At 43.9% G+C, this 25,294-nt stretch overlaps 1 protein-coding gene across 1 annotated transcript; it reads left to right on the top strand.

Annotated features, from left to right (window-relative positions):
* kif20bb (kinesin family member 20Bb) lies at nucleotides 1-25,294 on the top strand. The gene is made up of 32 exons (XM_080790122.1): nucleotides 1-101; nucleotides 889-994; nucleotides 1,118-1,210; nucleotides 1,613-1,726; nucleotides 1,972-2,110; nucleotides 2,759-2,943; nucleotides 3,142-3,205; nucleotides 3,367-3,512; nucleotides 3,988-4,060; nucleotides 4,712-4,823; nucleotides 4,963-5,037; nucleotides 5,484-5,636; nucleotides 6,045-6,207; nucleotides 6,845-7,141; nucleotides 8,577-8,674; nucleotides 9,075-9,162; nucleotides 9,580-9,628; nucleotides 10,340-10,402; nucleotides 11,750-11,790; nucleotides 11,932-12,042; nucleotides 12,550-12,766; nucleotides 17,102-17,338; nucleotides 18,604-18,755; nucleotides 19,452-19,646; nucleotides 20,260-20,420; nucleotides 20,775-21,058; nucleotides 21,509-21,723; nucleotides 23,060-23,155; nucleotides 23,248-23,313; nucleotides 23,724-23,808; nucleotides 24,009-24,154; nucleotides 24,645-25,294. The coding sequence occupies exons 2-32, from the start codon at nucleotides 890-892 to the stop codon at nucleotides 24,726-24,728; spliced, it is 4,107 nt and encodes a 1,368-aa protein (XP_080646248.1). The 5' UTR covers nucleotides 1-101; nucleotide 889; the 3' UTR covers nucleotides 24,729-25,294.

The raw sequence follows: 25,294 nt of genomic DNA, 5'->3' as shown, positions 1-25,294 counted from the left end.
TCTCCTCCAGTCAGTCAGTCTCACAACAACAAACCGACGTCGAATGTTTTCTTCAACGTTTTACTGAAATATAGTTCGACCCGTTCACTTTCAACCTTCAAGTAAGTCAAATTAAATCATTTAACACTTGTTTTACCGTAGAAACTTGACGACAGCATGTCTTATGTCTCGCTACAAACATTTCGCACCATAATACACACAATGCTACGAAGCGTTAGCCTTTAGCTCATTGTGCGCCTACTGTCTAAACAAACAAACGTACGTCCCTTCAGTTAATTTAACAACAATTCGTATATTGGTGAATTGGTTGCGTATTGTTGGGCTAGTTTGTAAAATGTAGTTGCTTTTTTGTACTTGTTCTAATGTTTCTTAAACCAATGTGGTTCTCAAACATTTTCACGTCAAGAACCACAAACTCACAACGCGTCGCATTGCAACACGTTATGAGCTTGAAGATGGCCAATGCAACAAAGCAGCGAAATGTTGGTGGACACGGTTGTCTGTGAGTTTATGGTTTTAATTGGTGTCCTGTCGTTATCTATATATATATATTTAAATTGTATTTCCTTTAGCAGATATCCCCTTGAGGTGTATCATCTCGTTTTAGAGGGGGCACAACACACAACACACTCGGGCACAACACAATGAATACAAAACATTAAACATGTCGACACATCAACAAAACATAGATGCTCTTATCGTGCGTCATGTGTGACTCTGAACGATAACCGATATAAAATGTGTGGTGGTATTGAAGAAGGGGAGAAATAATAGACCGTAGTTAAGTGTCACTCCTTTTTTAAGGGGTTTATATATTGGTTTGTGGTCTTTTAATGTGGAGACCCTCAAGTTTATTATGATTTTTATATATCTTTTTTTAATATCCAGGATGATGCCATCATGTCTTGCTGGAAGGCCAGATCCTCCAACGAATATTAACGTTGACGACCTCCGAAAAGATCTTTTCTATGACTTGGATGCCGTAGACAAACGGGTGCGTTTGTGTTAATTTGCAATCATTTGATTTGCTTTGATTTAATCACCATTCTGACGTGTGTGTATATATTATATTTTTTTCTCTGTTGAAATGTATGGTATCAATGTTGTTCCTCATCAGAGTTCCGTTGAGGTGGAGAAGGAACACCTTCAGGTGTTCCTGAGAATCAGACCCTTCACCACCTCTGAGAGGAGTGACCAAGCCGAGTCGCAGGTAAAACGGTTGAACGCATGCACACGTATCTGGTGCAGTGGTTTTCTACCCTTTTCATATCAATGGCCATTATTTATTCACCATTTGACGACATCAAAGCCTGACTCAGACGCAACAACTAAAGAATATTCTGTTGTCGTTGGATAAGACGTTGTCCACAATTGTGGTATTGGGAGAGACAACAGGCAAATGTTGATTAAAAAAAACAATCACAATTCTTCATTCTCTAATTGTCTAGACTTCTTGTAAATTACCTGATGCAGATGTTTAACAATAATTTAACCCTTGAGAGCCAAAAACGTTGAGAAACCTTGCGGCTAATCTAACACATGTGCAAAGAGTAAGACACTTGTCTCTCTCTCGCACACACACACATGTGCTGATGTTGGGTTTCTGCTGCAGGGCTGTGTGTCAGTGGAGGGCCTGGGCACTGTGGTTTTAAAGGCTCCTACATTCAACAACAAACAGAATGAGAAGATCCTCCCTCAAACGGCACAGCGGTTCACCTTTACACAGGTAAGCGTTAGCGGGCACACACGTGCGTGCAACAGATGTGGTTTAGCCTATTGGTCCGGGCACCTAGGCTGCTAATCCAGCCTGACAACGTCACTGTTGCGGGTTCCCAGGCGGGCTTGTAGGAACAGTAGGATATCTGTCATTTTCACCTCCTGCAGTCAGAAGCAGGTGTTTAATGTGTGTCCAGGTCTTCAGACCAGACTGCAGTCAGAAGCAGGTGTTTAATGTGTGTTGTGTGTGTCCAGGTCTTCAGACCAGACTGCGGTCAGAAGCAGATGTTTGACGGGACGGCGCGACACCTCGTCAGAAAGTTCCTGGAAGGATGCAGCTCGTTGGTGTTCACCTACGGTGTCACCAACGCAGGGAAGACGTTCACGTTTTTAGGTCAGTAATGCTCCCAAAATGTGAATATCGTTGGGCCTCCATATTCTAGCCTTTTGTGGGTTTTTATTCTCACCATAATTTAACTTTAATCACATTGCAGCGTGACATAAGTATCAAAAGTAGCAGCTCGAAATGTGCCCCGAGGTGACACGTTTTGAGAAGTGTTTTCGTCAAAAAATGCTTGAGTACCTTTTTTTTCACCGACAAACTAAATGAAAACTAGGCTATGGTGACTAAGAATGTACTGACAATTTCGTCAACAAATAAAAACAAAAATTTTAGGAAGGGACTAGTGGACAAGAGATCCACTAAGTAATTTTACACTTGGTTGCATGCTGAAAATAGCCGATCTACAAGCCCACAACGTGTCTCAGTGCGACGCATTGTGAACTTAAACGGTCATTAAGATTGCATCAAGGCCCGCCAAAATATTTTTTTGTCGAATATCACCTGTAGATTAAAACATTCCAGGTGACTAAAATGTGAAACTAAATATTCAAGAGACTGACTAAAACTAATTTGCTGCCAAAAACAACACTGGTTTTGAGAGGAAATGTATCATGTGATGGATTAAACGCTCAGGTGTTGTTTTTTTTTGGCGGGGGTATTTTGAAAGGTGCTTTCTTCTCACTCGCTCTTTCTCTCCAGGTCCAGACAGTGATTTGGGACTGCTGCCCAGATCTCTAGCGGTCATCTTTAACAGCATTGAGGGTCGCGTGTTCACGGAGTGCAGCGTCAAACCCCACCGCTTTAGAGACTTCGTCAGGCTGAACAGAGAGCAGCAGGTGAAGGAAAATACTGCCAAGAGACAGCTGCTGCGTCTGGTGAAGGAGGTGAGGAGGACCGGATGGTTGCCTATGTATCATGACTGGATGATAAACATTGGGTTAATGAATGATTGGATAGATATGCACAGACGTGTGAGTGTGTAGATGGATATTTTGTGTGTTTTTGTTAGATGATTTAATGTCATGCTTTTAGAGGATGCATTTGGATTCTATATTCTATAGTCTATTCTCTCTCCTCTGTAGAGTGATGTTCACAGCGGCATGTCCTCACTGAGTTCCTCCAGTTCGTCATCCACTTTTCTGGAAGGTTGGTGTGTTTCAACTATTGGTGTCGTGTGTGTGTGCGCATGATTGAGGTGTTAGTTATTGCTATCCAGCTGTACCTTTCCCTGTATGCCAAGCGTGTGTCAATTTGAATGTAGTTCAAAGCGTTTACTCATGCGGTGTGTGTTTGTGTGTGTGTTGCAGGGAGTTCTGTGAGCGGTGACGGCAGTGTTGTCAGCGGTTCAGCAGCAGATAGCTTCTCTCTGGATGCTGATTCCAACACAAAGTTCTCAGTCTGGGTTTCCTTCTGTGAAATTTACAACGAGAACATTCACGATCTGCTGGAACAAGTAACTATCATAATGCTTCTACATTTGTGAGATACTGTAATGCTATTTCTGTACTACTACTGTTAGTCGCTAGCAGTGTAGAGTAGGAGAGTAGCGACACGCTTTGATCTCGCCGCAAAGCGGGTGCCTATGTTGGGCTATAGTTCCAAACATTGCTCCTATGGCTGGAACTATCCCATTGAGATGGAATGAGCCACTGCCGCATTCCATTGTTACAATGGGAGTCAACGCTAGTGTCGCCACTCTCTTACTATATTAAGCGGGTTGCTTAGAGTGCCATTTCGAGCTTGTAGATATATATTTTTTTTTTAATGCTTTTGTGTGAGGCTGTAGTATGACCAAGTTAGTAGGGCAGGCATCAATGTCCCAGGAAAACTGAACGTTCAAAGGTTTCTGGCTGCCTGATGCCAATGATAAAGTATTTCCAGTCAGTCAATGTCATGTGTGTTCTGAATGTTTGGTGTCGTCCTACCAGCTTCCCAGCGGAACCAGCAGGCGAACGGTTCTACGGCTGTCGCAGGATATTAAGGGAAACTCCTTCGTCAAAGGTAACGAGTCACCCTGAGTGGGTGTGTCTGATGTGATGAATATCAAATCTTATCTCTAAATACTGCAACTTAAAAACTGTCCGGTGTTCTTTTATAACCGAGTAGATGTTAGAATTGCACAAACATGTTTGAAAGTGAAATATCCCTTTTTATGTGTAAAATGGATTCCTACTTCTACAACAGCGGGGGGGGGGGGGGGACTTTGACGATGGAGAGGGCCAATATATTTCCTCACTCCAGAGGGGCCACATTGCATATTACTGTTCTCGCCAAAATAGCTGATCTACAAGCTCAAATGTATCTCAGTGTGACACATTTTGAGCATGTAGATCAGCTATTTTTGCTATTTGAATTGAAATCTTGATTTTTTTTGGTTGCTATTTTTCATTTTGAATCCTGAAAAAGTAACTACCGGTATTTCATTTCAAATGCCTTTTAATTATACTTATGTAATGTTAACTTTGAGGGCCACATTAAGTGATGGTGGGGGCCGCATGTGGCCACCCGGGCCGCCAGTTGCCCCATGCATGTTCTACAACCACTGACATCGTGAACACATTAGTGTGCAGTGGTGGTGATCTAATCTTTTGAAAATGGGTCCCGAGTGACTCTCTCTTTTGGGAAACGCTGATCTATATGCATGTGTTGCAGACCTGCATTGGGTCCAGGTGAACACGTCGGACGAGGCCTACAGAGTCATGAAGGTGGGCAAGAAGAACCAGAGCATCTCCGCCACCAGACTCAACCACATGTCCAGCAGGAGGTAAAAACGCCCGCCAGCCAATCGGCAGCTGTCTTGGAAGTGGCACAGCCAATCGGAAGCGGCGTTATTTAACTCGCCGATTTGTGCTACCTTTTTAGCACTGTGGCGTTATTATTAATATTGTTTTCTTTCTCTCCAGCCACAGTATATTCTCTATTCGGATCCTCAGGATAGACGATGGAGTCCCCGTTCCCAGAGTGCACACTATCAGCGAGTGAGTGTGCTGTGAACTTGTTTTACTATACTTGTGAAGGCCAAATGTACCCACAATTATAGTACAATTCCAGGAATGGGACCATTTTCCTGGTCGCCACAAGAGAAATGGTTTTGTAGGTCAAATATCATTTCGCAAGTTAGGCTTCCAAGGTTTAGGAACGGGTTTGGTTTAGGATTAGAGGTTTAGAGCCAACGTTTTTAACTCGTATCTTTGCTTCTGGGGTGTCCCTGGAACAACGTATTTTCAGATGGGGGTGCTCGGTGGCCAATTACATATATTTTTGGGGGTCCTTGACATGAAATAGTTTGAGAACCACTGACATAGAAACATAGGGTTTTTCAGAACTCAGGATTTTGAAGACATTTGTAGAATCGTCCTCTGATCTAAATGGCTTAAGCAATGCATGTCCATATTTCTTTGACGTGTGTGTGTGTGTGCGTCAGGCTCTCTCTCTGTGACCTCGCAGGCTCTGAGCGTTGTGCTCGGGCCAGGACGGGAGGAGAGCGGCTGAAGGAGGCGGGGAACATAAACACGTCCCTGCTCACTCTGGGAAAGTGCATGAACGCCCTGCGACTCAACCAGCAGAATAAGAACAAGTACGTGTGCGTTCAAATCAATAGGACCGTTATTTCAAACCTTTGTCTCAATTGACTGCATTACATACAAATACTCTGCCGGTTCTTTGTCCTGTGATTATTATAACTCATTGCTGTTCACATCCTGAAATATGTTGTTGACTATTTAAATATGAGGACACCTGACATTCCCACAGATGGTGGTTGTGTGGCATTTTGGCTACTGATAAGCAGAAATTGTTTTGTGGCCCGAAAGAGAAATTTGATGTCTCGCCGTTTTTGTTTCTCCTATTTTATTTAAAAAAAAAATGTAACGGTGAAATTTGCAGAGCCAAGCTTGTACATTGGCTGTTTCAACTATTTTTATACGCCACCATTTCGGTGAAATGCCCAGTCTTTATGCACGTGTGTCTCTCTCTCTCTCTGTAGGTGCCCGCAGCACGTCCCCTTCAGGGAGTCCAAGCTCACACACTTCCTTCAGGGCTACTTCACAGGCGGAGGAAACGCATGCATGATCGTCAACGTCAGCCCGTGTGCTTCTGCACACGACGAGACGCTCAACGTGCTGAAGTTCTCCGCCATTGCTCAGAAGGTACACACACACACACGTTTGTACACGTGGCTGACTGTAGTAGTCCCAAGAGTATTCTGTGAGAGATTGCAGAGAGAGAGAGCTGGTTAGAAACCAATCCTTCAATTCAAGACGTGTGCAATGAAAACAGTGATGCTCGTCTGTCTGTCTTGACGGCAGGCGACGCAAAGGTTGTTTTTATCTAGTGGAATTACATACACATGTAATGTGAAAGTACATTCATAAGCACACACACGATCACAGTGACCCATGCACGGTACATTTCCCTAGTGGAGTGGCTCTCAAAGTGGCCCTCATGGATCCTTGAGTTGAACAGGTTCTACAAATGCCTTCTAAAATCCTGACAGTTTTCTGAAAAACCCTATGTTTCTGTGTCAGTGGTACTCAACTATTTCATAGCGTGGCACTCTACTGTGCTATGAGCTTGTAGATCTGCTATTTTTCAATGGCTAAAGTATAACATAATTCTTAACAAAAGGGGTTCCCGCCCGGAATGGGTTAAAACATGCTAACAAATGAATGACGACATCCACATTTACAACCATGCGCTTAGATCAGTTATGATTACTTATAATATATATATTTGCTCTGGTCTAATTGTTTTTTCCCTTTCTTTCTGTCCCGTCCGTCCCTCCAGGTTGTGTTGTTGAGGGCTGTGTTGAGGCCCGTCCTCGCCCCCCAGCCCTCTGCCGCCACCCAGCGGGCGGCCAGGGAAGTGTCCATGCGCATAGACGCCGTTCTGCGACCGAAGGGGCTTAGGGACAGCATGGCCAGCATGGGCTGGGAGAACTCCATCTGCCTGGAGGACGTGGAGGAGGAGGAGGAGGAGGAGGAGGACGAAGAAGAAGAAGAGGACGAAGAAGAGGAGGACGACGAGAGTGTGATGGAGGGAACTGTTCTGGAACAAGAAGAGGAGACGACGACGGCCATGGAGGTACTTTTAGTTTTTAACCCATTCTGACCTGAGATCAGATTCATACGAGGTTTCCCACTGGACACACACTGGTCTGATTAACCCATTCTGACCTGAGATCAGATTCTAAAAAATGTCAGTCGTTCTTCGATTTTTCAAAAATAGCAGACCTACAAGCTTGTAGCGCGCCACTCGGTGGCGCACTATGAGCTTGTAGATCTGCTATTTTTCAATAGCTAAAGCATAACATAGTGCTAACACCAAAATGGGTGCCCGCCCAGAATGGGTTAACCCATTTCGACCCGACACTAGATTCTACAAATGTCTTCTAAATCCTCAGAATTATCTGTATTTGGCCGCCGACCCCCATCTGAAAATATGTTGTTCCAGGGACCCACCCCCCCGCCACCCCCCAGAAGCTAAGATTTGAGTTAAAAACATTCGCTCTGAAAGAATATATATTCAAAGATTTGCGCCATATTTTCACAAATGGCAGATCTACAAGCTCGTTACCCAGCACTCGCTGCTGCACTACGAGCTTGTAGATCTGCTATTTTTCAATGGATAAAGCATAACGTAATGCTTAAAACACCAACGGGGGTTCCCGCCCAGAATGGGTTGATTATTAATAATGGGTTTGCAACACTTAATAGAATTAATCGATTATAACCAACTAGGCCAGGGGTTCCCAAACTGTGGTGCGTGCACCCCTTGTGGTGCGCGAACGCCCCCTCTAGGGCCCTCAAACTGGGAACCTTGTAATTTCACCTCCGGCTGACTCTACTGGCCACTCTACCCCTGATCCACTGCCGCCCCCCCTAATAATTAATACCTGTCAGTTAATGTGTTTAAGATTGATCAGGATAATCAAACTATATTTTGGGCATGCCATTACAGCAGTGTTTTCGTCGACTAAAACTAAGACGAAAAATGTTCGTCGACCACCTTTTTCCACTGACAAACGAATGGAAACTAAGCTATGATGACTAAAACTAAGACTAAATATACTGACAATTTCGTAGACAAATAAAAACTAGACTAAAATGTTAGGAAGGGACTAGTGGACAAGAGATCCAGTATAAGTCATTTTACACTTGCTTGCATGCTGAAAATGGCTGATCTACAAGCTCACAACGCGTCACGATCGCCTATTTTCAGCAAGTGTAAGAACACTCATTACGACGGCATCAAGGCCTACCAAAACACATTTTAGTCGACTAAATCGCCTGTAGATTTAGTCGACTAAAACAAGACATTTTCGGGTGACTAAAATGTGACTAAAACTAAATGAAGTTTCAGTCCAAAGACTAAACTAAAATCGAAATTTGCTGCCAAAAGCAACACTGCAACTGCATTACAGGTGACTTTTCTAAAATGGTTCAATGTAGGAATCGGCCTTAGGGTTAAGGTTAACGGATTTAATGTCTGCTTGTTGACATGGTTACTGTGTGTCCAGGTCCAGCAGACGGACACCTTGGCTCTGGAGATGAGGATCAGAGAGGAGGTCGCTGCGGAGTTCGAGGAGCTCATGAACCAAAGGGAGAACGACTACAAGTAAACAAACGTGTACCCCAATGAGACATGGATGGGATGTGACTAGAAAAATGGGATACATGCACAGTAAAAGTCTTGAGCGTTAATTGAATAAACACTTATTTTAATCCCCTACTCACCCTGACAAGCATTTGGTAGGAGTCGAGGCTTTTCATTTAGTTTGACTACTCGGTTCCACAGATAAATATTGTGAAAATGGCTTATCCACAAGCTTACAACGCCTCACAACCATTTTTTCCTTTTTCTTATATTTGACATTTTGTCTACTTTTGAAGCAGTATACTTTTTTAGGTATTTATTTAAAAGGTCTTAAAGTACTTAAATCGTCACTTCACTGTCGTCCACTTTTGACTTGTACAGGTTTTTTCTACATTCATGAACAAATGTGTTTGTGTTGCAGGGAGCGCCTGCAGCTGGAGCTCCAGATCGCTGAGGACAGGTCAGATAAGCGGCTGGAGATCTTTAAAAACCTCGTCCGTGATACCAAGGTAACGACCACCACCGGGGGTCTGTGATGTCAGAGGCGTTGCTGAACAGTGTTTACTGTTTAATACTATGACAAGTGTTCTACTTTTTTTTTTTTTTTTTTTTCACGCACAAACTAAGCTATGATGACTAAGACTAAAAATATTGACAATTTCGTCAACAAATTAAGCCAAAGCCAAAGTTTTTAACTAATCTTTACTTCTGGGGTGGGGGGGGGGGGGGTTCCTGGAACTACATATTTTCAGATTGGGGGGGGGGGTCGGAGGCCAATTACATATAATCCTTGACATGAAAATGTTTGAGAACCACTGACATAGAAACATGTTTTTTTCAAGAACTGTTAGGATTTAGAAGACATTTGTAGAATCTGTTCTCGGGTCAAAATAGGTTGACATGACTTAACCGTTTTTTTTTCCCAGGAGGATGCGAATCTGGAGAATAGCCGCCTTTCCCAATGTCACACCACAGGTACGTACAGTGCTCATTTGGCCATCAGCAACCTCAGTAGGGGTGTGTGTGTAGTGTTTTCAAATGCCTCTCTCTATCCCCCTCATGTCATTCACACTGAGCACTACAACTTACACTACAACTTGCACTACAACGATGACTATAGAGCGTCGCAGTCCCACCCCCTTTCATGACGACGCCAGGCCCAGGAAATGATTCCCAATGCATTTTTCCCCATAGACGTTTCAAAAAGTATTTATTTAAAGACTGTTACGCCGCAGACAAAGCCAACTGGAGTCGTGACGACAAACAATATTTTTGGACCAAACAAATAATTACAAAGAAGAAAAACAACAAAGTTGTAACCTGCCTTTTTTTTCCTTCTTTCTAATTATTTGTTCGGCCCAAAAAATTGTGTGTTGATATGTCACGACAAGAGTTGGCTTTGTCCGCCGCGTAAACGTCTTTAAATAAATAATTTTTGAAATGTCTATGAGGAAAATGACTTCCTGGGCCCTGGTAGGGGGTGGGACTGCGACGCTCTATATTGTTCAGTATTGTATTTTTTTTTTATATAGTTGGTGTGAACTCTGCCATCCACTTTATTTTAAAACAATATTTTTATAGTTTTAGTACTGTGTGAATGGCCCTTTACTGTGTTTAATCTTTACTATGTCATACATTTGTTAAATGTATTAGTGTTACATTGTGTTTTTATGTTTTGGTCCATAGAGCTGGATGAGCTCAGGACACAGATGAAGAGTCTGTCTGAACAGGTCGACGCACAAAACGCAGGTAGGACTCACTCTTAACCCATTCTGACCTGAGATCAGATTCATACGAGGTTTCCACTGGACACGCACTGGTCTGATGAACCCATTCTGACCTGAGATCAGATTCTAAAAATGTCAGTCGCTCTTAGATTTTTCAAAAATCACACCTGTGAGCCGAGTGGTGCAACTCTTCTCTCTCTCGCTCTCGCTCGCTCTCTGGCACAGCATACCCCTCTCTGTTTCTGGCGCCCCTACTGGTATTAATAAGTCACATACTCGTGTCGTTCCAATTTCACGCATGCACACACCACTCGTGCTCATGACTACACAGACATTGCTGGTTGTAGGAGTGGTTGCACCACTCAAAAATAGCAGACCTACAAGCTCGTAGCGCGCCACCGAGTGGCGCGCTACGAGCTTGTAGGTCTGCTATTTTTCAATGGCTAAAGCACACCAGAATGGGTTAATACATTTTCAGGCCAGGATACCAATTTGATCCAATCAGGAGAGGGAACTCTCACAGGATAATGCTATGCATGCATTTGAAAGTGATGACACAAATTAATGAGCAAACCAAAACTGGAAGACTATAAAATGTAAAGGGCGACTTGGTTTTTTTCTTCAACCATGGTTCATGTTTTAGGTTATTAGAGAAAGTAAAAGATGAGCGTTTATTTATTTGCTGCTTTCTTTTGTCTTAACGATTTTAGCAATTTTTGACAGGGGGTTGGGGGCATTTGAACAAGTGGCTAAACGGCGATTTCTTATTTGCTATAGTCCTACTAGACCCCGGGAAATTACATCTGGCCACAAGATCACGGGATCTATTGAATGTGAAGGGGAAGGTGACAAACTGACGAGTCTGTGATATGGCAGCCCCCTAGTAGTCAGTAGTTCGATCAGACACATGGAAAACGACTACTGTGGCCAGAGTTAATGTCCAGGGGTCTAGTGGAACTATGGTAAATGATAAAATAAATAAATCTCCATAACATTTTGTAAAAGACATATTTAGCCACTTGTTCGAATGCCGCTGCCCCCTGTCAAAAATGGCTACAATCGTTAAGACAAAAGAGAGCTGCTAAATATTTTTTTTTTTACATTCATCAACAACCTAGAACTTTAATCTTAGATTGCTGAAATTTGGCAACCCACCTGAAATGTAATTTCTGTTCAGGAAACGTATTTTTTTAACAATCTAAGATGATCACATACCCTACCTTAAACATAAGGTAGGGTCCCTACTTTGGTTTATTTTACTGGTCCATTTGCTTCCATTTTTTCACTCTTTGAAATTAATAAAGTGTGAGAAGAACCACATATAATAGAACATGTGTCTTATCCTGTGTTTATAATTATTCTTTTCCAGACCTGGAGGTCATGCGACTGGAGAAACGGGTTATTTTGCAGGTATTTTGACTTTTCTCTAATAATTTATGTGGAAAAGATAATGTATTGTATTTATTTATGGATTTATTGACATACTTAAACAGTAATCGTATAAAACGGTACCAGAATCTAACATGTGTTTTCGTGTGCGTGGTCTTTTAGACCGTGGAACAGAAGAGACTGAAGGTTGAGACTGACTTGATGAACATGTGTCTGGACAAAGATCGGAGAATAGACACACTCCAGGAAGCCTTGGATAATGCCACAAACGAGGTTCGTGCATCTAATGCAATCACATCGAGTACTCTGCCCTTATTTACTCTGGTAGCGCAAATTAGACTTTTGTCAAACTTGGAAGGAATACTGCCCTGAGATGATTTAACTTTCAAGCTTGCATAACTGGTCATATCTCGGGGAACAAACGGATGTTGATGCAGACAGGGTTTGCACATCTTGGTCACGGTAAACGGTGCATTTATATGGCGCCTTTATCCAAGGCGCTTTACATGGTGCATTACATTCACGCACACATTCATACACCGATGGCAGCGGAAACCATGCAAGGCACCAAACCTGCACATCGGGGTTCAGTGTCTTGCTCAACGACACTTTGACCCCTAACTCTGGGGGAGCCCGGGTTTGAACTGGCAACCTTGCGGTTACCATCCGGCATCCGGCCACTGTACCCCCTGAGTCACTGCTGCCCATGGCTGGTGGTTATTTTTCTATTTTTCTACATTGTCCCTTTCACACATTCATCTCTCTTTCCGTCTCTTCCAGATTCACTCCATGCAACAGCAGTTGCTGGAGTTGAACAGCTGCCTGCACCTGACTGAGGCCGAGAGGGGAGCTTCACTGATCAGTGACGGAGGATCGGCGGAGAGGAGGAGGAGGAGCGACAGCAGCAAGGACCTAGGAGGACCAACGGGAGGCGAGAAGGAGGGAGGGAGAAAACGGCACGCAGAGGAACCCGTAGGAGGACCCGCCCGGAAGAGAGGTAGAAGTGGCGGGAGGAGAAAGTGGAGAAAGTGATGGCGATGAGTCACTTGGAAGAAGAACTTGAACTGCATGACAATCGTTCAAATTACTACTTCTGTACTTCTCAAACTCTAGTCGGACACTCCGAGAGTGTACAAATGGACCCATATGCCCCTCCCCCCCCCTCTCTCAAGGAACCCAGAGCGTCCCTGGATCAAATTATACAATTTTAATTTGTTCTTCTAGACAGAGGGGTTTTAAATAGTTTTTTCTAGACCGAGAGGTTTTTTTTTTAAATAAAATCTTCCTAACTGATTGTAATAAACTAACCAGTGTGGGTTTGAGTGAGAGTGGCGTGCACGGTTATGCTTGTCGGGTGAGCATAGGGGTTGTCCTCCTTGTGGTACTGCTTGCGTTGTGGGTGTACATGTGAGTGAGTTGTGTGCATGTGAGTGTATGTTATTATCTGATTTTGCACCTTATTTTGTGCTACGTACTTTATTTTATTTGCTGTATTTTATTGACTTATTTTACTATGCACTTTTTAAGAGAAATAAAGTGACTCTCACGCTATACACATCCATCGATGTATTGATAATTGGTTTTATGGCGTTCAGAAGCACTGCTGATGGGTGCTCTCTGCTTGGTTATTTAACTTCAACGTCAGCTGTCTGAGCTGACAATTCTTGGGTCTGCATAGCTTTGAACTAAAGTACCACATATAATACACCAGCTCAGTGGCTCTTGTGGTTAGAGTGTCCGCCCTGAGACTGGGAGGTCGGGGTTCGATCCCCGACCGGGACCCAGTGCCTCCATGCTTGACACACAGCATCAAGGGTTGGATTGGGGGTAAGTCCCTGCGACATACCCATGCGTCATGTCCAGGGGGTGTACTTGTACATCAAGCTACAGAAATAGGAGATAGGGCAGGAGCCTATGGGCCTCATGGCTCGGCAAGGCCACTTACTACCACATATACATATCGGTAGTGTAGCTATGCCTCAAATAGGCTGCCCGTTTCCTTTTGAACGACCTGACCAGGGTCTGACACCATTTTGCGTCTTAAATGAGGGCTGTGCTTTAAAGCGGTCTACAGACTAGGCTGCCTGTCTAAAGGTGTAATGGCAGTTTATTCCAAGCCCTAGAAGCAGAGGCGAAGTCTATGGACTTAATGTTTAGAGCACTTAATGATGTAAATGAAGGGTATGCATAAAGTGAGTGGCAATTCGAGTGGTGAAGTGAGTTTAATGTTGTTTAATGCAATCGGACAGGACTTTTCTGTTTGGATTTATGGGCTGTCAATGCCATCTTGCTTTATGTAGCATGAGAAATATCAAACTAGGGGGTTTTCATGATGCTGAATCCATTCCAAGCATTGGTTTTGCACAAAATTCACTCCTTAGGCTAAAATGGCCATAGCGTAATCACAAATGTAATGTCGGCACATTTGGTAGCTATGGCTGTTTCTATATATTTTTTTTGTGCAAAACGAATGCTAATGGAATGGATTCAGCCTCCTGAAAACCCCCTAGTTTATGTAGTCGCATGCTACATAAAGCATGATGAAATTTAGATTTTAATGTTATGGTCACATATTATGTAAATTGCTCAACATATGCAAGTTGGCATCCGGCAGTTTCTACATGCTGGGGACCCATACTCAACATTTCTAACATAAGACTTTGGTGAACTCAACATGTTCACAATGGGGCTCTATGGGCTGGCAAACTAGACTATAGGTGTAACCGCATAACTTGTGATGCAAGGAAGCTCGGAGAAGGAAAGGTGCGCCTGGACACTTTCATGGGAGCCAAATCTTGCAACCGGAAGTTCATGGCAGTGGAACATAATTTATTTCTGATCAATTGAGACCTTTTTTCATATCGGTTCAGGAATATAAGAGGTTGTTTTTCAATGTACACGGTATATAATTTTATTTGAGGATCTAAACGGCAGGTATCTTTTCTGTCTCAGGTATCGCGATATTTGGCTGCCAGACATGACATGGTCTCGCGATACTTGGCAAGTTGGCACGTTCAGAAACGATGGCACCCTTTTTGCTCTTTAGATGCCTCTGTAGAATTGGTGTACACATCGAAAAGCAACACGATGACAGACAATGTGTTTATGTCTTCTGTCATTTTGCAGAAGCTATTTACTGTACAAAAGGTCTCGGTCATTCAGAAATGGCGTTTGTTCATGAGCTCGTCGCTGAGCTCTCGTTGACTCCGTGGTGCAGTGCATTCTGCTGCCGAACTTCCTGTTGTAGTTTGGCTCCCATGAGTGTCACTCATGGCGTAGCCCGGTCACGTGACCATGTCCCTTCCTTCTGTAAGCTTCCTTGGTATGATGATGTCACGTGCATACCTTCTATTGAATGACAGCCCGGTCTATTGGTGTTTTTCTTTTGCCTTTATTGATGGGGTACAGGAAAGGGGAGAGAGATGGGGAGTGACAAGCAGGCAGTCGTAGAGCGTCTCAGTCCCACCAGGCCCGGAAGAGAATTCCCCATTAATTTTTTTTCCCCCATAAACGTTTCAAAAAGTATTTAAAGACCGAAGCCTCGGACGACACCAACTCTTGTGACGACAAATGACAAACGTTTTGGGCCGATCAAATAATTAGAGAAAAGGGGCAGGGTACAACAACTTTTTTTTTGTTTTTCTTTCCAATCATTTGATCGGCCCAAAACATTGTGTTTATTGTCATGATTTGTCACAAGAAGAGTTGGCTTTGTCCGATGGTTAAATGTCTTTAAATACTTTTTGAAATGTCCATGGGAGAAAATGAATGGGGAATTCTCTTCTGGGACCGTCGTCATGAAAGGGGACTGCGACGCTCTAGGTGCCAGACCATTGAGAGCTTTATATAAGTGCAATTTAAAATCAATCCTAAAAAAAACTATTGGGTGTCTTTTGGGCTTAATTTTAACCACTTAAACTTGTATTATGTCGTGTCCGAGGTCTGTGTTTATTTTATTATTATATATATAATTGTATATCCTTTATTTACCCAGGGTAGTAGCTGAGCACAAGTGCTCATTTTCAGCAACGCCCTGCGCATAGAAACACACAGCCACACACACACACGCATTAAAACCTGGGAGTACCAGTAACCACCAGTACAACCACAGTCTTATACTGTTGGCCACTAAAGCAGCTCCAGTGGGAGCAGGTGGGGGTTCAGTGCCTTGCTCAAGCCAAGGGCACCTCAGAGGTGTTGGGTGAGTGATGACAATCGCTTCCCCACCCAGAGTTTTCCTGCCCGTCGGGGGAATCGAACCGGCAACAAGGGCACTCTAACTCTTAGGCCACCGCTGCCCCTGTACTCGGTCCATTTCTCCCTCTGCACACAATCTCTATAGCCAGATACCAGATTTTATTGTCACTTCCACAATATACACTGGGCACACGGGGGAGCAAAATGCCGTTCTCCACAACTCATGATGTTAAACGGTAAAAAGATTAGACAACATTGGCAGGAGAAAGTGCTGGTGCATTCAAAGTGCAATATATATATATATAGTGCTATTTGTCTCTCAGGATGGCCTTGGGGTGGGCAATATGTGGCGAGCATTCAGTGTCCTGATGTTTTGGGGGAAGAAACTGGCAAAAATAAGGGATGCTAGTGTTAACTTCAGGTGGTCAAGTTGTCACTCTTTCCTCGTTTGTTTTTGAGTGGTGCATCCACTCCCTTACGGAGCTGTGTGTGTGGGTGGCTATCTGGGTGGGTAATTGGGTATGAGCACGAAAACAGCATGGTTGTTTTTCACCACCTGTGCGCAACCTAACACACACACACGACGCACGTATTAACTGTATATATATGATGCTCACACGGAGTTGCACCACTCACTTCACACGGGTGTGATTTTTCAATTTAAGGTTAACTTGCCGGTATTTCTGGACCTTGTTCTGTTGGAATCTCTCAGTCCTCCCCTCTTGCTGGGGCTGCAGCTGCTATTTGATTAGCCACAATTCTATTGATTACCGTTTCAATTAGTTGAATAATGGAGAAGCATAATTTTTTTAATGTTTTTGAAACAAATCTGTTAACCACTTGACGATTATTTGATACTTTGTCGCACAGCGGTGTCGTTTGAAAGTAGTGAAAATACCAGATCTATATAAGCGCGTCACATTGCACCACGTTGTGAGCTTGTAGACCAGCTATATTCACGTTCTCGCTTTGAATTATTTTGAAAACAAACAAGCTTTTTGCCTATGGCACGCCCCCCCCCCCCTTCCAAAATAGCACTGCATTAGTATTAGTAATCGATTATTTAGATTCAAGGATGGATAAGCTGTTGCTCTCTTATCTCACACCCTGTCCCGTCCACCCCCTCTTGTTCCAGTCCTGCTGGAGGACGAGATCTGGAGGCTTCAGGAGGAGAACGAAGGCAAAGAGCAGACCATCGCCCAGCTGACGGAGGAGGCCAGGGTGAACGGCGAGAGGGAGCAGGAGGAGAGGAGCGCCAGGGAGGAGGAGGACATGAGAGCCAGGGAGGAGGAGAGGAGAGCCCGGGAGGAGGAGGTGGTGGAGCTGAAGAAGGAGAGATCGTCGCTGGAGCGAAGGGTGGAGGACCTGACGGGTAGGGCGCAATGTTTTCCCTCTAGTTCGTCTCTCTTTCCCTTTTTTGTCTTTCGGGGGGCTGCGACTATCGTTGCTGTCGGGCAGAAACCTCTTCTAACTTTGTGTTGTTTTTTTTTTACACAGTCACGTGTCCCGCAAGAGTAGCGGATCCACAAGCTCGCTTTGAGCTTGTAGATCTCCTACTTTTGAATTTGAATCCTGAAAAGTACTTTTTGGAAATGTGAGGTTTTCCACCTAGAGCTCTTCACGGGTCCAAAAAAAAAAGTTTCCGAAATCCGAAATTAATTTGTGACATTTTACCCATTCCGACCCGTTCCGAAATAATTTTCAAATGGGAAAACCAAAACCCGAATGGATCCGTGACTATTTCGTCCGATTCCGACCTCTTCCGAGATTTCTTTCAAATGGCGGCACCGCGCCCGACCGAGATCCGATTATTATCGACATTCCGAGAGACACAGCCAGTCAGTCAGAAATGTGGACTTTATGAAATAATATAGCTGACGTATTGGCCATGCAATTACCATTTTATGATTAAAGAAAGAGAGAGAGAGGTTCCCTGCAGGCTGCAGCAGAGGGTGAGAGGGCATTTTTAATCGCGCTTAGTTTTTGCACCACAGAACCTTTTTCTCACTGGACGAATTTCAGCCGTACCGATCATACCGGTGCACGCTTCCTTCCTTCGCCCAATGGAGGTGAAATTTATATTTCAAATTTATATTTCTCAGGTCAAATATTGATACGCGTATCAATATTTGTATTAATATAAAAAAATAAAATGCAAATTACAGTGCCTCGAATCAGATACATTTTCTTAATCGAGTCCCTGCCCTACTTTTTTTTATATATATTTCTTAAAATGTTCCAAAAAATTGATCACTTAAGCCATGTTTTCAGCGTAGTCGCTAAACAATGTCAAATTGTGAATATCTACAAGCTCGCAAGAGATGAGAGAAGAGGTAGATTGTTTTTGACACGGAAAAGGAAGTACATATCTACGATGACATGCCCAAAATGGGGGTTGATTATTCGATTATTTTAACTGTTCTTTTTCTTCTATAATTGGTTAAACCAATTGGTTAACCCCTAGTACAATTGGTACCCCTAGTCTAGTGTCTTTCCCCTAGTGTCTTTCTATCGTCTTTTCCCTTCTGTCTTTCCGTTTGCTCATCCAGCAAAGGTTTGCAGAGAACGTCACTTTGTTGTTTTTCTCTCCATTTGTCTGTCCACGTGTCTGTCCATCCATCTGCGTGTCTCCTATAGCTGACATAACGGAGCACAGTTCGGACTATGAGAATTTGATGTTGGCGCTGGAGAGCGAGCAGAGAGAGACCAGCCGACTGAACAAAGAGAACAAGGCTCTGGTCAACGGCATCTTTCAACTCCAGTCTACTGAACAATCACATAAAGACCAGGTAATGCTACTAGGGAGCAAAGTGACTCAGTACATTTACTCAAGTACTATTTTGAGGCACACTTTACTTGAGTGATGGGGGCTGGAACAGTGATGCATGCGCAATACTCTCTATAGTGTGGTATTGCTACTTTTACCTAAAACTTCTTCCACCACTGCTATTAATACTACATTTGTGACTAAATTTGACTGAGGGACTGCCATTGGACTTTTTAGAATGTTCGTTTTTTCATGTCATGTGAAAGCAGGAAATCATAGCTTCAAACTGACATATTGGTTGTTCAGTTTGGCCCACCAGTTTTGGAGATATGGCTTATAGAGTAATGTCTTGCAGAGAAACAGCGAGTTGAGAAAACAGGCTTTACAATTTAGGCATTAAAAGGTTCACTTCTGTGGACTCTAACATTACACCTAGCTACATGTTTAAGCATTTATTTCATATGTACATTTCAGCTCTGACACTTATTTCAGACAAATTAGTATGTGAAGAGTCTGCCTGTGCTATTAACTAATTTTGGGGGAGAAAAAGTTTTTCTCCTCTGGTGAAAAGCTGGAATTTGCGCGATTGTAGGCTCTCATTCAAATCTGGTCACATATAGTAAATACTGAACAAACACATAATGTAAGGTAATAATACTCAAGTGTACGTTATGTAAGGTGAGGTTTTCTGACCACTTTGTTTTTACTGCCGTTCCAGGTGAGCCGTTTACAGAGCCAATTGGCAGAGCAGACCGACAGGGCTGCCGACCTATCGGAACAGCTGGACGCCGCCAGGGCCCGCCTCCGTGACCTGGAGAGCCAATCGGACGAGAAGACGAGGACCATTGACAGTCTGAGGCAGGAAGTGGCGCGTCTGACACAGGATGCAGATGGCCTCAGACAGGAAGTTAAGGTACAGTGTCGTTCGTTTCACAGGTGTATGATTCTATTGCGATTGATTTGAGTGCAATTTCTCGTAGGCTAATATTTATTTATTTTAGACCTAAGGATGCATCTGCGCAGCCTTTAGCTTTTAAGCACTTTAAAGGGGGTGTCAGTGATTTCAGTCAAAAACCCTTAGGTTTCGTTTTTGCCTTGGGACACAAGCTTTCATCCAATCAGGATAGAGAACAAAATCGAAACCGGTCAGCACACTCTATAGTAGAGAGGATTATCACAACAAAACAAAAAAATAAGTGATATTTGAATTAAGTGAAATCACTGACTCTACCTTTAACCATTATTTTAAACTTTAGCTGTTGAAGAATAGCAGATCTACAAGCTCATAGCGCTGCACTACAAGCTGGTAGATCTGCTATTTTCTTTTTAATTGTGAACTATTTGCTTCTCGGGGGGTCCCTAGCCTCGGAAAACCCAGCCGTTTTATTTCCCTGGAATAGGGGGGGACCCTGGTACAACATAGTTTCAGATGGGGTCGGTGGTGCCCAATTAGATCCTCGACATGAAATCTCACCGATTGACTCATTGATTGTCTGTCTGTCGTTGTGTTGATCGCTGCGTTTCAGGGTTCCGTGGATGCAGAGCGGAGGAGCAGTGCCTTCAGATCCGCCATAGAGCGACTGCAGACGGAATGCCAGGGGGCGCTGGAGAGATCTGCGCAGAAGAGCCGAGACATTGAAGAGTTACAGAACCGCGTCGCACAGCTCTCCGCACAGCTGACCGACCGGTAGGAACCAATAGATGGCACGGAGTACTCGCTAGCTTAGAGTGGAAGACTCGGGATCGAACCGGGGGGGGGGGCGGGAAGCAGTGTTGTTTTTGACAGCATATTTTTATTTTAGCCAAATCATGTCTAATCATGACGGGACTGCGACACTCAAGCATTATGTTATAGAGCGTCGCAGTCCCGTCATGATTTGTCACGATCCGAGTTGGCTTTGTCCGCGGCGTAACCGTCTTTAAATAAATACTTTAAGAAATGCCTATGAGAAAAATGCATTGGGATTTATTTCCTGGGCCAAAACGCCAAAATGGGTTAAAACTCTTTCGCCCTTTCCTCTTTTTCCCCCCCCCTCTCCAGTGAGACTGTGTCTCTCCAGTTGAGAGAGGAGCTCTCCGGTCATAAAGCACATTCGTGCACTCGGCTCGAGGCCTTGCAGTCGGAGACGAGCCTCCTGACGCAGCAAACGAAAAGCCTCCTGACGCAGGTGAAGGCCTCGGAGGAGGAGAGCTGCGCCAGGACGACCGTGCTGGAACAGCGGCTGTCCGAGAGCGAGGCCCAGTGTGCAGCTCTGCGAGAGAGGCTCGAGGAGATGGCGAGGGCAGAGGAAGAGATGAAGACGGCGTATGAGAGGGCATCAGAAGGTAACGCGTTAACAGCAGTTCTGCCCCTTCATCTAGATAAGATAAAAATGCCTCCGATGTGAGCTTGTACATCTAGTATTCTTTTTTTATTTTATTTTTTTTACAGTTTTGCCTCTGAATGGGTTTGATAAAGTTAAAAATAATTGTGTCCATTCGTCTGTCTGAGCAATGTACACCCTAGGGTGCTGAAAATGCTAAAATAGGCTGCTATAGACCCGCTCTAGGCCCCCAAAATGACGGACTCGACTATACAAACCTGTAGGACCTAGAGGTTTAGTCTAGAGTCTAGGTGTTCTTTGACGTGTGTGGACTAGAATAGACGATGATGCGTTATATAGAAATCGGCCCAAAAATCAAGACTGTCTATAACTTTAATATTGATGGAAATGTTGATAACAAAGCAGCCTCTCTCGCTCTCACTCACTCACTCACTCACACACACACACACAGAAGTGGCCCGTGTGAAGGCCTCCTCCCAGTCCCAGGAGGAGGAGGAGGAGGAGGAGGAGAAAGGCGTGCCGGTGGTGGAGGAGCTGAAGGCGGAGCTGCGGAGGCTGGATCAGAGGAGGAACCGGGAGTTGGAGGTGAAGATGAAGAGGGAGCTGGAGAGACTGCAGCAGCTGAACGGAGAGGACATTCTGTCACCACAACAACAACGCACACAGGTCAGACCACGGTTATGTGACCATACCATTAACCCATTCTGACCTGAGATCAGATTCATACGAGGTTTCCACTGGGACATGCACTGGTCTGATTAACCCATTCTGACCTGAGATCAGATTCTAAAAATAAATGTCAGTCGTTCTTCGATTTTTCAAAAATAGCAGACCTTCAAGCTCGTAGCGCGCCACTCGGTGGCGCGCTACGAGCTTGTAGATCTGCTATTTTTAAATAGCTAAAGCATAACATGATGCCTACACCAAAATGGGTTAACGAACTATATATAAGGCCACATTTTCCAAATTCCATTATGCTTTAAAACCCATTTAGACCTGGGAACGATTCTACAAAATGTCTTCTAAAATCATGGCGGTTTTCTGAAAAAACTCATGGTTCTGTGTCGGTCGTTCTCGAACATTTTCACGTCAAGGACCCCCAAGATTACATGTAATTGGCCGCTGACCCCCCATCTGAAAATATGTGGTTTAATTCATTCAGACCTGACGTCGAAATAAAAATAAACGTTCGCTCTGAAAGAATATATATTCAAAGATGTGTGCCACATTTTCACGATTTTTCTAAAATGGCAGACCTTTTTCAATGGCTAAAGTATAACATAATGCTTAAAACACCAAAGCGTTCCCGGAACCCAAAATGGGTTAAGTAGCATGTGATATGTCAAACTAGGGGGTTTTCAAGATTCTGAATCCATTCCAAGCATTCGTTTTTGCACGAAAAACACTAAATTCGGAGTCCGTTTTAATTTTTTCAACCATTCATATCAGTGTTGGCCCCTGGCACTATTTGTGGAAGTTAGTTGGTCTGTACACCACCAGGGGTCACTAGAGCATCAGTAAACGGACTTGCTTTAATCCATTCTGGGCAAACGTTGTTATAATTTAGCTATTGAAAAATAGCAGATCTACAAGCATGCGCGCTACGAGCTTGTAGGTCTGCTATTTTAGAAAAATCGTGAAAATGTGGTGCAAAACTTTGAATATATATTCTTTCAGAGTGAACGTTTTTAACTCAAATATTCGCTTCTGGGGGGAGGTCCCTGGAACAACATATTTTTAAGATCGGTGGCCAAATACATATATTTTTTGGGTGTCCTCGACATGAAACTGTTTGAGAACCACTGCCATAGAAAAGTCGCAGAAAAGACAGATTTTAGAAGGGGCATTTGTAGAATCTTTTCTCAGGTCAAAATGGGTTAATAGAAGGTTGATTACGTTTTAAGACTAACACACGCTATTTGACCACTTGAAACGTCTTGAGCAAAATATAACACGTTGAAACTGTGTGTGTGTGTGTGTGTGTGTGTGTGTGTGGGTGTAGCCTTCTCCTCTCCAGCCCAACACACTGAGGAGAGGTACAAGAGGAGAGTACAGCTCCACCAAGAAAACAAGCAGAAAGAGGAGTACAAATATGCAGGTATAGGATGGAGGGATGAGAGGCCGTATTCATTTTCAACCATCCAAAGATGTGCCTCTTACTGTGTGTGTGTGTGTGTGTGTGTGTGTCAGGACATGGAACAGATTGAAAATAAGCGACCCCGCCAGAGAGGCTACGGCAGAGCTGTCGCCTTACAGGTGACTACAAAATATGATACCTGCAGCACGTGGAAAAGCGCTATACAAATGCAATTCATTATTATGTATCTAGAGCAGCTGCGGGAGTACAGGTATACTATACAGCGGCTGCATGTCTCTCAGTACAGTGAGATTCTGTGATTATTTGCCATAATCGTATAAACAAAATGGTCGTTTTCGGCCAAATACAACGAGACTGAGCGTTGGGGGAGGGTGCGTCAGTTAGGTAACGGGGGTTGCACGGCCAAAAAGGTTTGGGGACCGCTGCACTAGACTATATATATATATACACGGTATAATCTAATGGTAGTTGCAGTTTGGTAGACGAGTATCACTCTTTCGTCAGTGTGGTGAAACTTGAGATGCAACTGACTTCACTCTCTGTCTCTCCCTCTCTCTCACCTCTTCAGTCTCCTTTGTCAACAAGAAGAGATGGAGCTCTGCAAATGATAGGGGACATCATCCATAACTCTCCCACCGTACTGGGCAGCAAAGGTGAGTGTCCTTTGTGTTTTCCTCTACTTCCATTCTCAGCGACTGTACCATGCCAACGGTGATTCTCCACTTTTTGTGCAATGCAAACCGAAAAGAATGGGCCTCGGGTTATAAAGTGAGGAGTTGAAGTTGAAGGAGTTTTTTTTTAATCAGTTCGCCTCACGTGGGTCTCGTCTTTCGCGTCTGTTCTCTCTCTCCAGCCAAGACCATCATGAGTATGATGAGTGGGCGATCCGCGGACATGGAGCAGCCAGTCGCCACAAACGAGGCCAAGCCCAAACGAGCCAGGAGGAAGTTGTACAAGAAGGACATCTCATCCCCACTCATGGACATGTCTCCCATGACGGTCAGTTTGTTCAGTCGGTATACATGTTGTGTGTGTGTGCGCTGTGTGTAGAGAAAAAATCTGGGGGGGGAAGTCATAGCCGCGGTGTCACATCAAGCGCAGCTTGACACTGCGGCATTGATTGACTACAGCTGGGTCCGAGTCCCCCAGACTCGGGAGTGGGTGTTGGAAGTGTCCATGAAGCAAGACACTGAACCCCTTCTTGCTACCATTGAGAAGAGGCATGTTGCATCTCGGCATGTTGTGAGCTTGTAGATCTTCTACTTTAACACTATCTGACGCCGATTAAAAAAAACCCAACAATAATGATGTATAGTTACAACTAATGAGACACAGGGGATAACAACACAATAGGTCTAAATGGGTAAGGATGCTAGCCTATGAGTAACATTTTAATCGCTTCAGCATGGAGTTCTCGGGATGATGAGACGCAGTTAAACCCTGACTCGTGTTTGGTTTGTCCGTTTTGGTATCTCCGTTCTCCATACAGGCGAGCGTAGGAGAGCAGGACGAGAAGGAGAGCGACCACCACATCATCACCAGAAAGCTCCGCTCCAGGACCACCAGGAAATGATCGTTGGTAGACGGATCCGATCCCCGGGATCGATTGTACAAGTCTCTGGAACACTAGGGAAATGCCCACCCAGAAACACACACAGTTGTATATAAATCATTTTATGAATATCTTTTATTGTTTTTACCCACTTGGACCCTAGCGGACGGGGCAAACGTTTTATTTTTGACCCCCTTTCTAACCACATAGACCCTCGTTTGGCCAAAATACTGGTCTACGCGTGTAGCGCTGCAATCGTTTCTTTCCGTGAGCCTGATTCTAAAAAAACAATATTTTAACCACAAAGCAACTATTCCTGTGCGTGACATACAAGCCATGCTTGGATTCGGTTTCCATTCTGTCTTTACTTAGCTATGTAAATATGGCAATATTTTTACGTGCACCCAATATGTCAGGGAATTGTAATTTTTCTTTTTTTAATACTGTATTGTTTTCTCATTTTTGTTTATGACCTGCATTACGCTCTTAGACGAAACACTATGACATTTCCTTGCTGAGTCGCTACGGCTACATTGTCGTCTGTGTAACAAAGATGACTGGTCAATTTGTTTCAAAAATCTGAATAA

The sequence above is a fragment of the Protomyctophum bolini genome (genome assembly GCF_963924005.1).
Source record: "Protomyctophum bolini genome assembly, chromosome: 18".
Lineage (NCBI taxonomy): Eukaryota > Metazoa > Chordata > Actinopteri > Myctophiformes > Myctophidae > Protomyctophum > Protomyctophum bolini.
The sequence above is the reverse complement of the archived record's forward strand: the minus strand, read 5'-3'. Positions and strand labels throughout refer to the sequence as shown.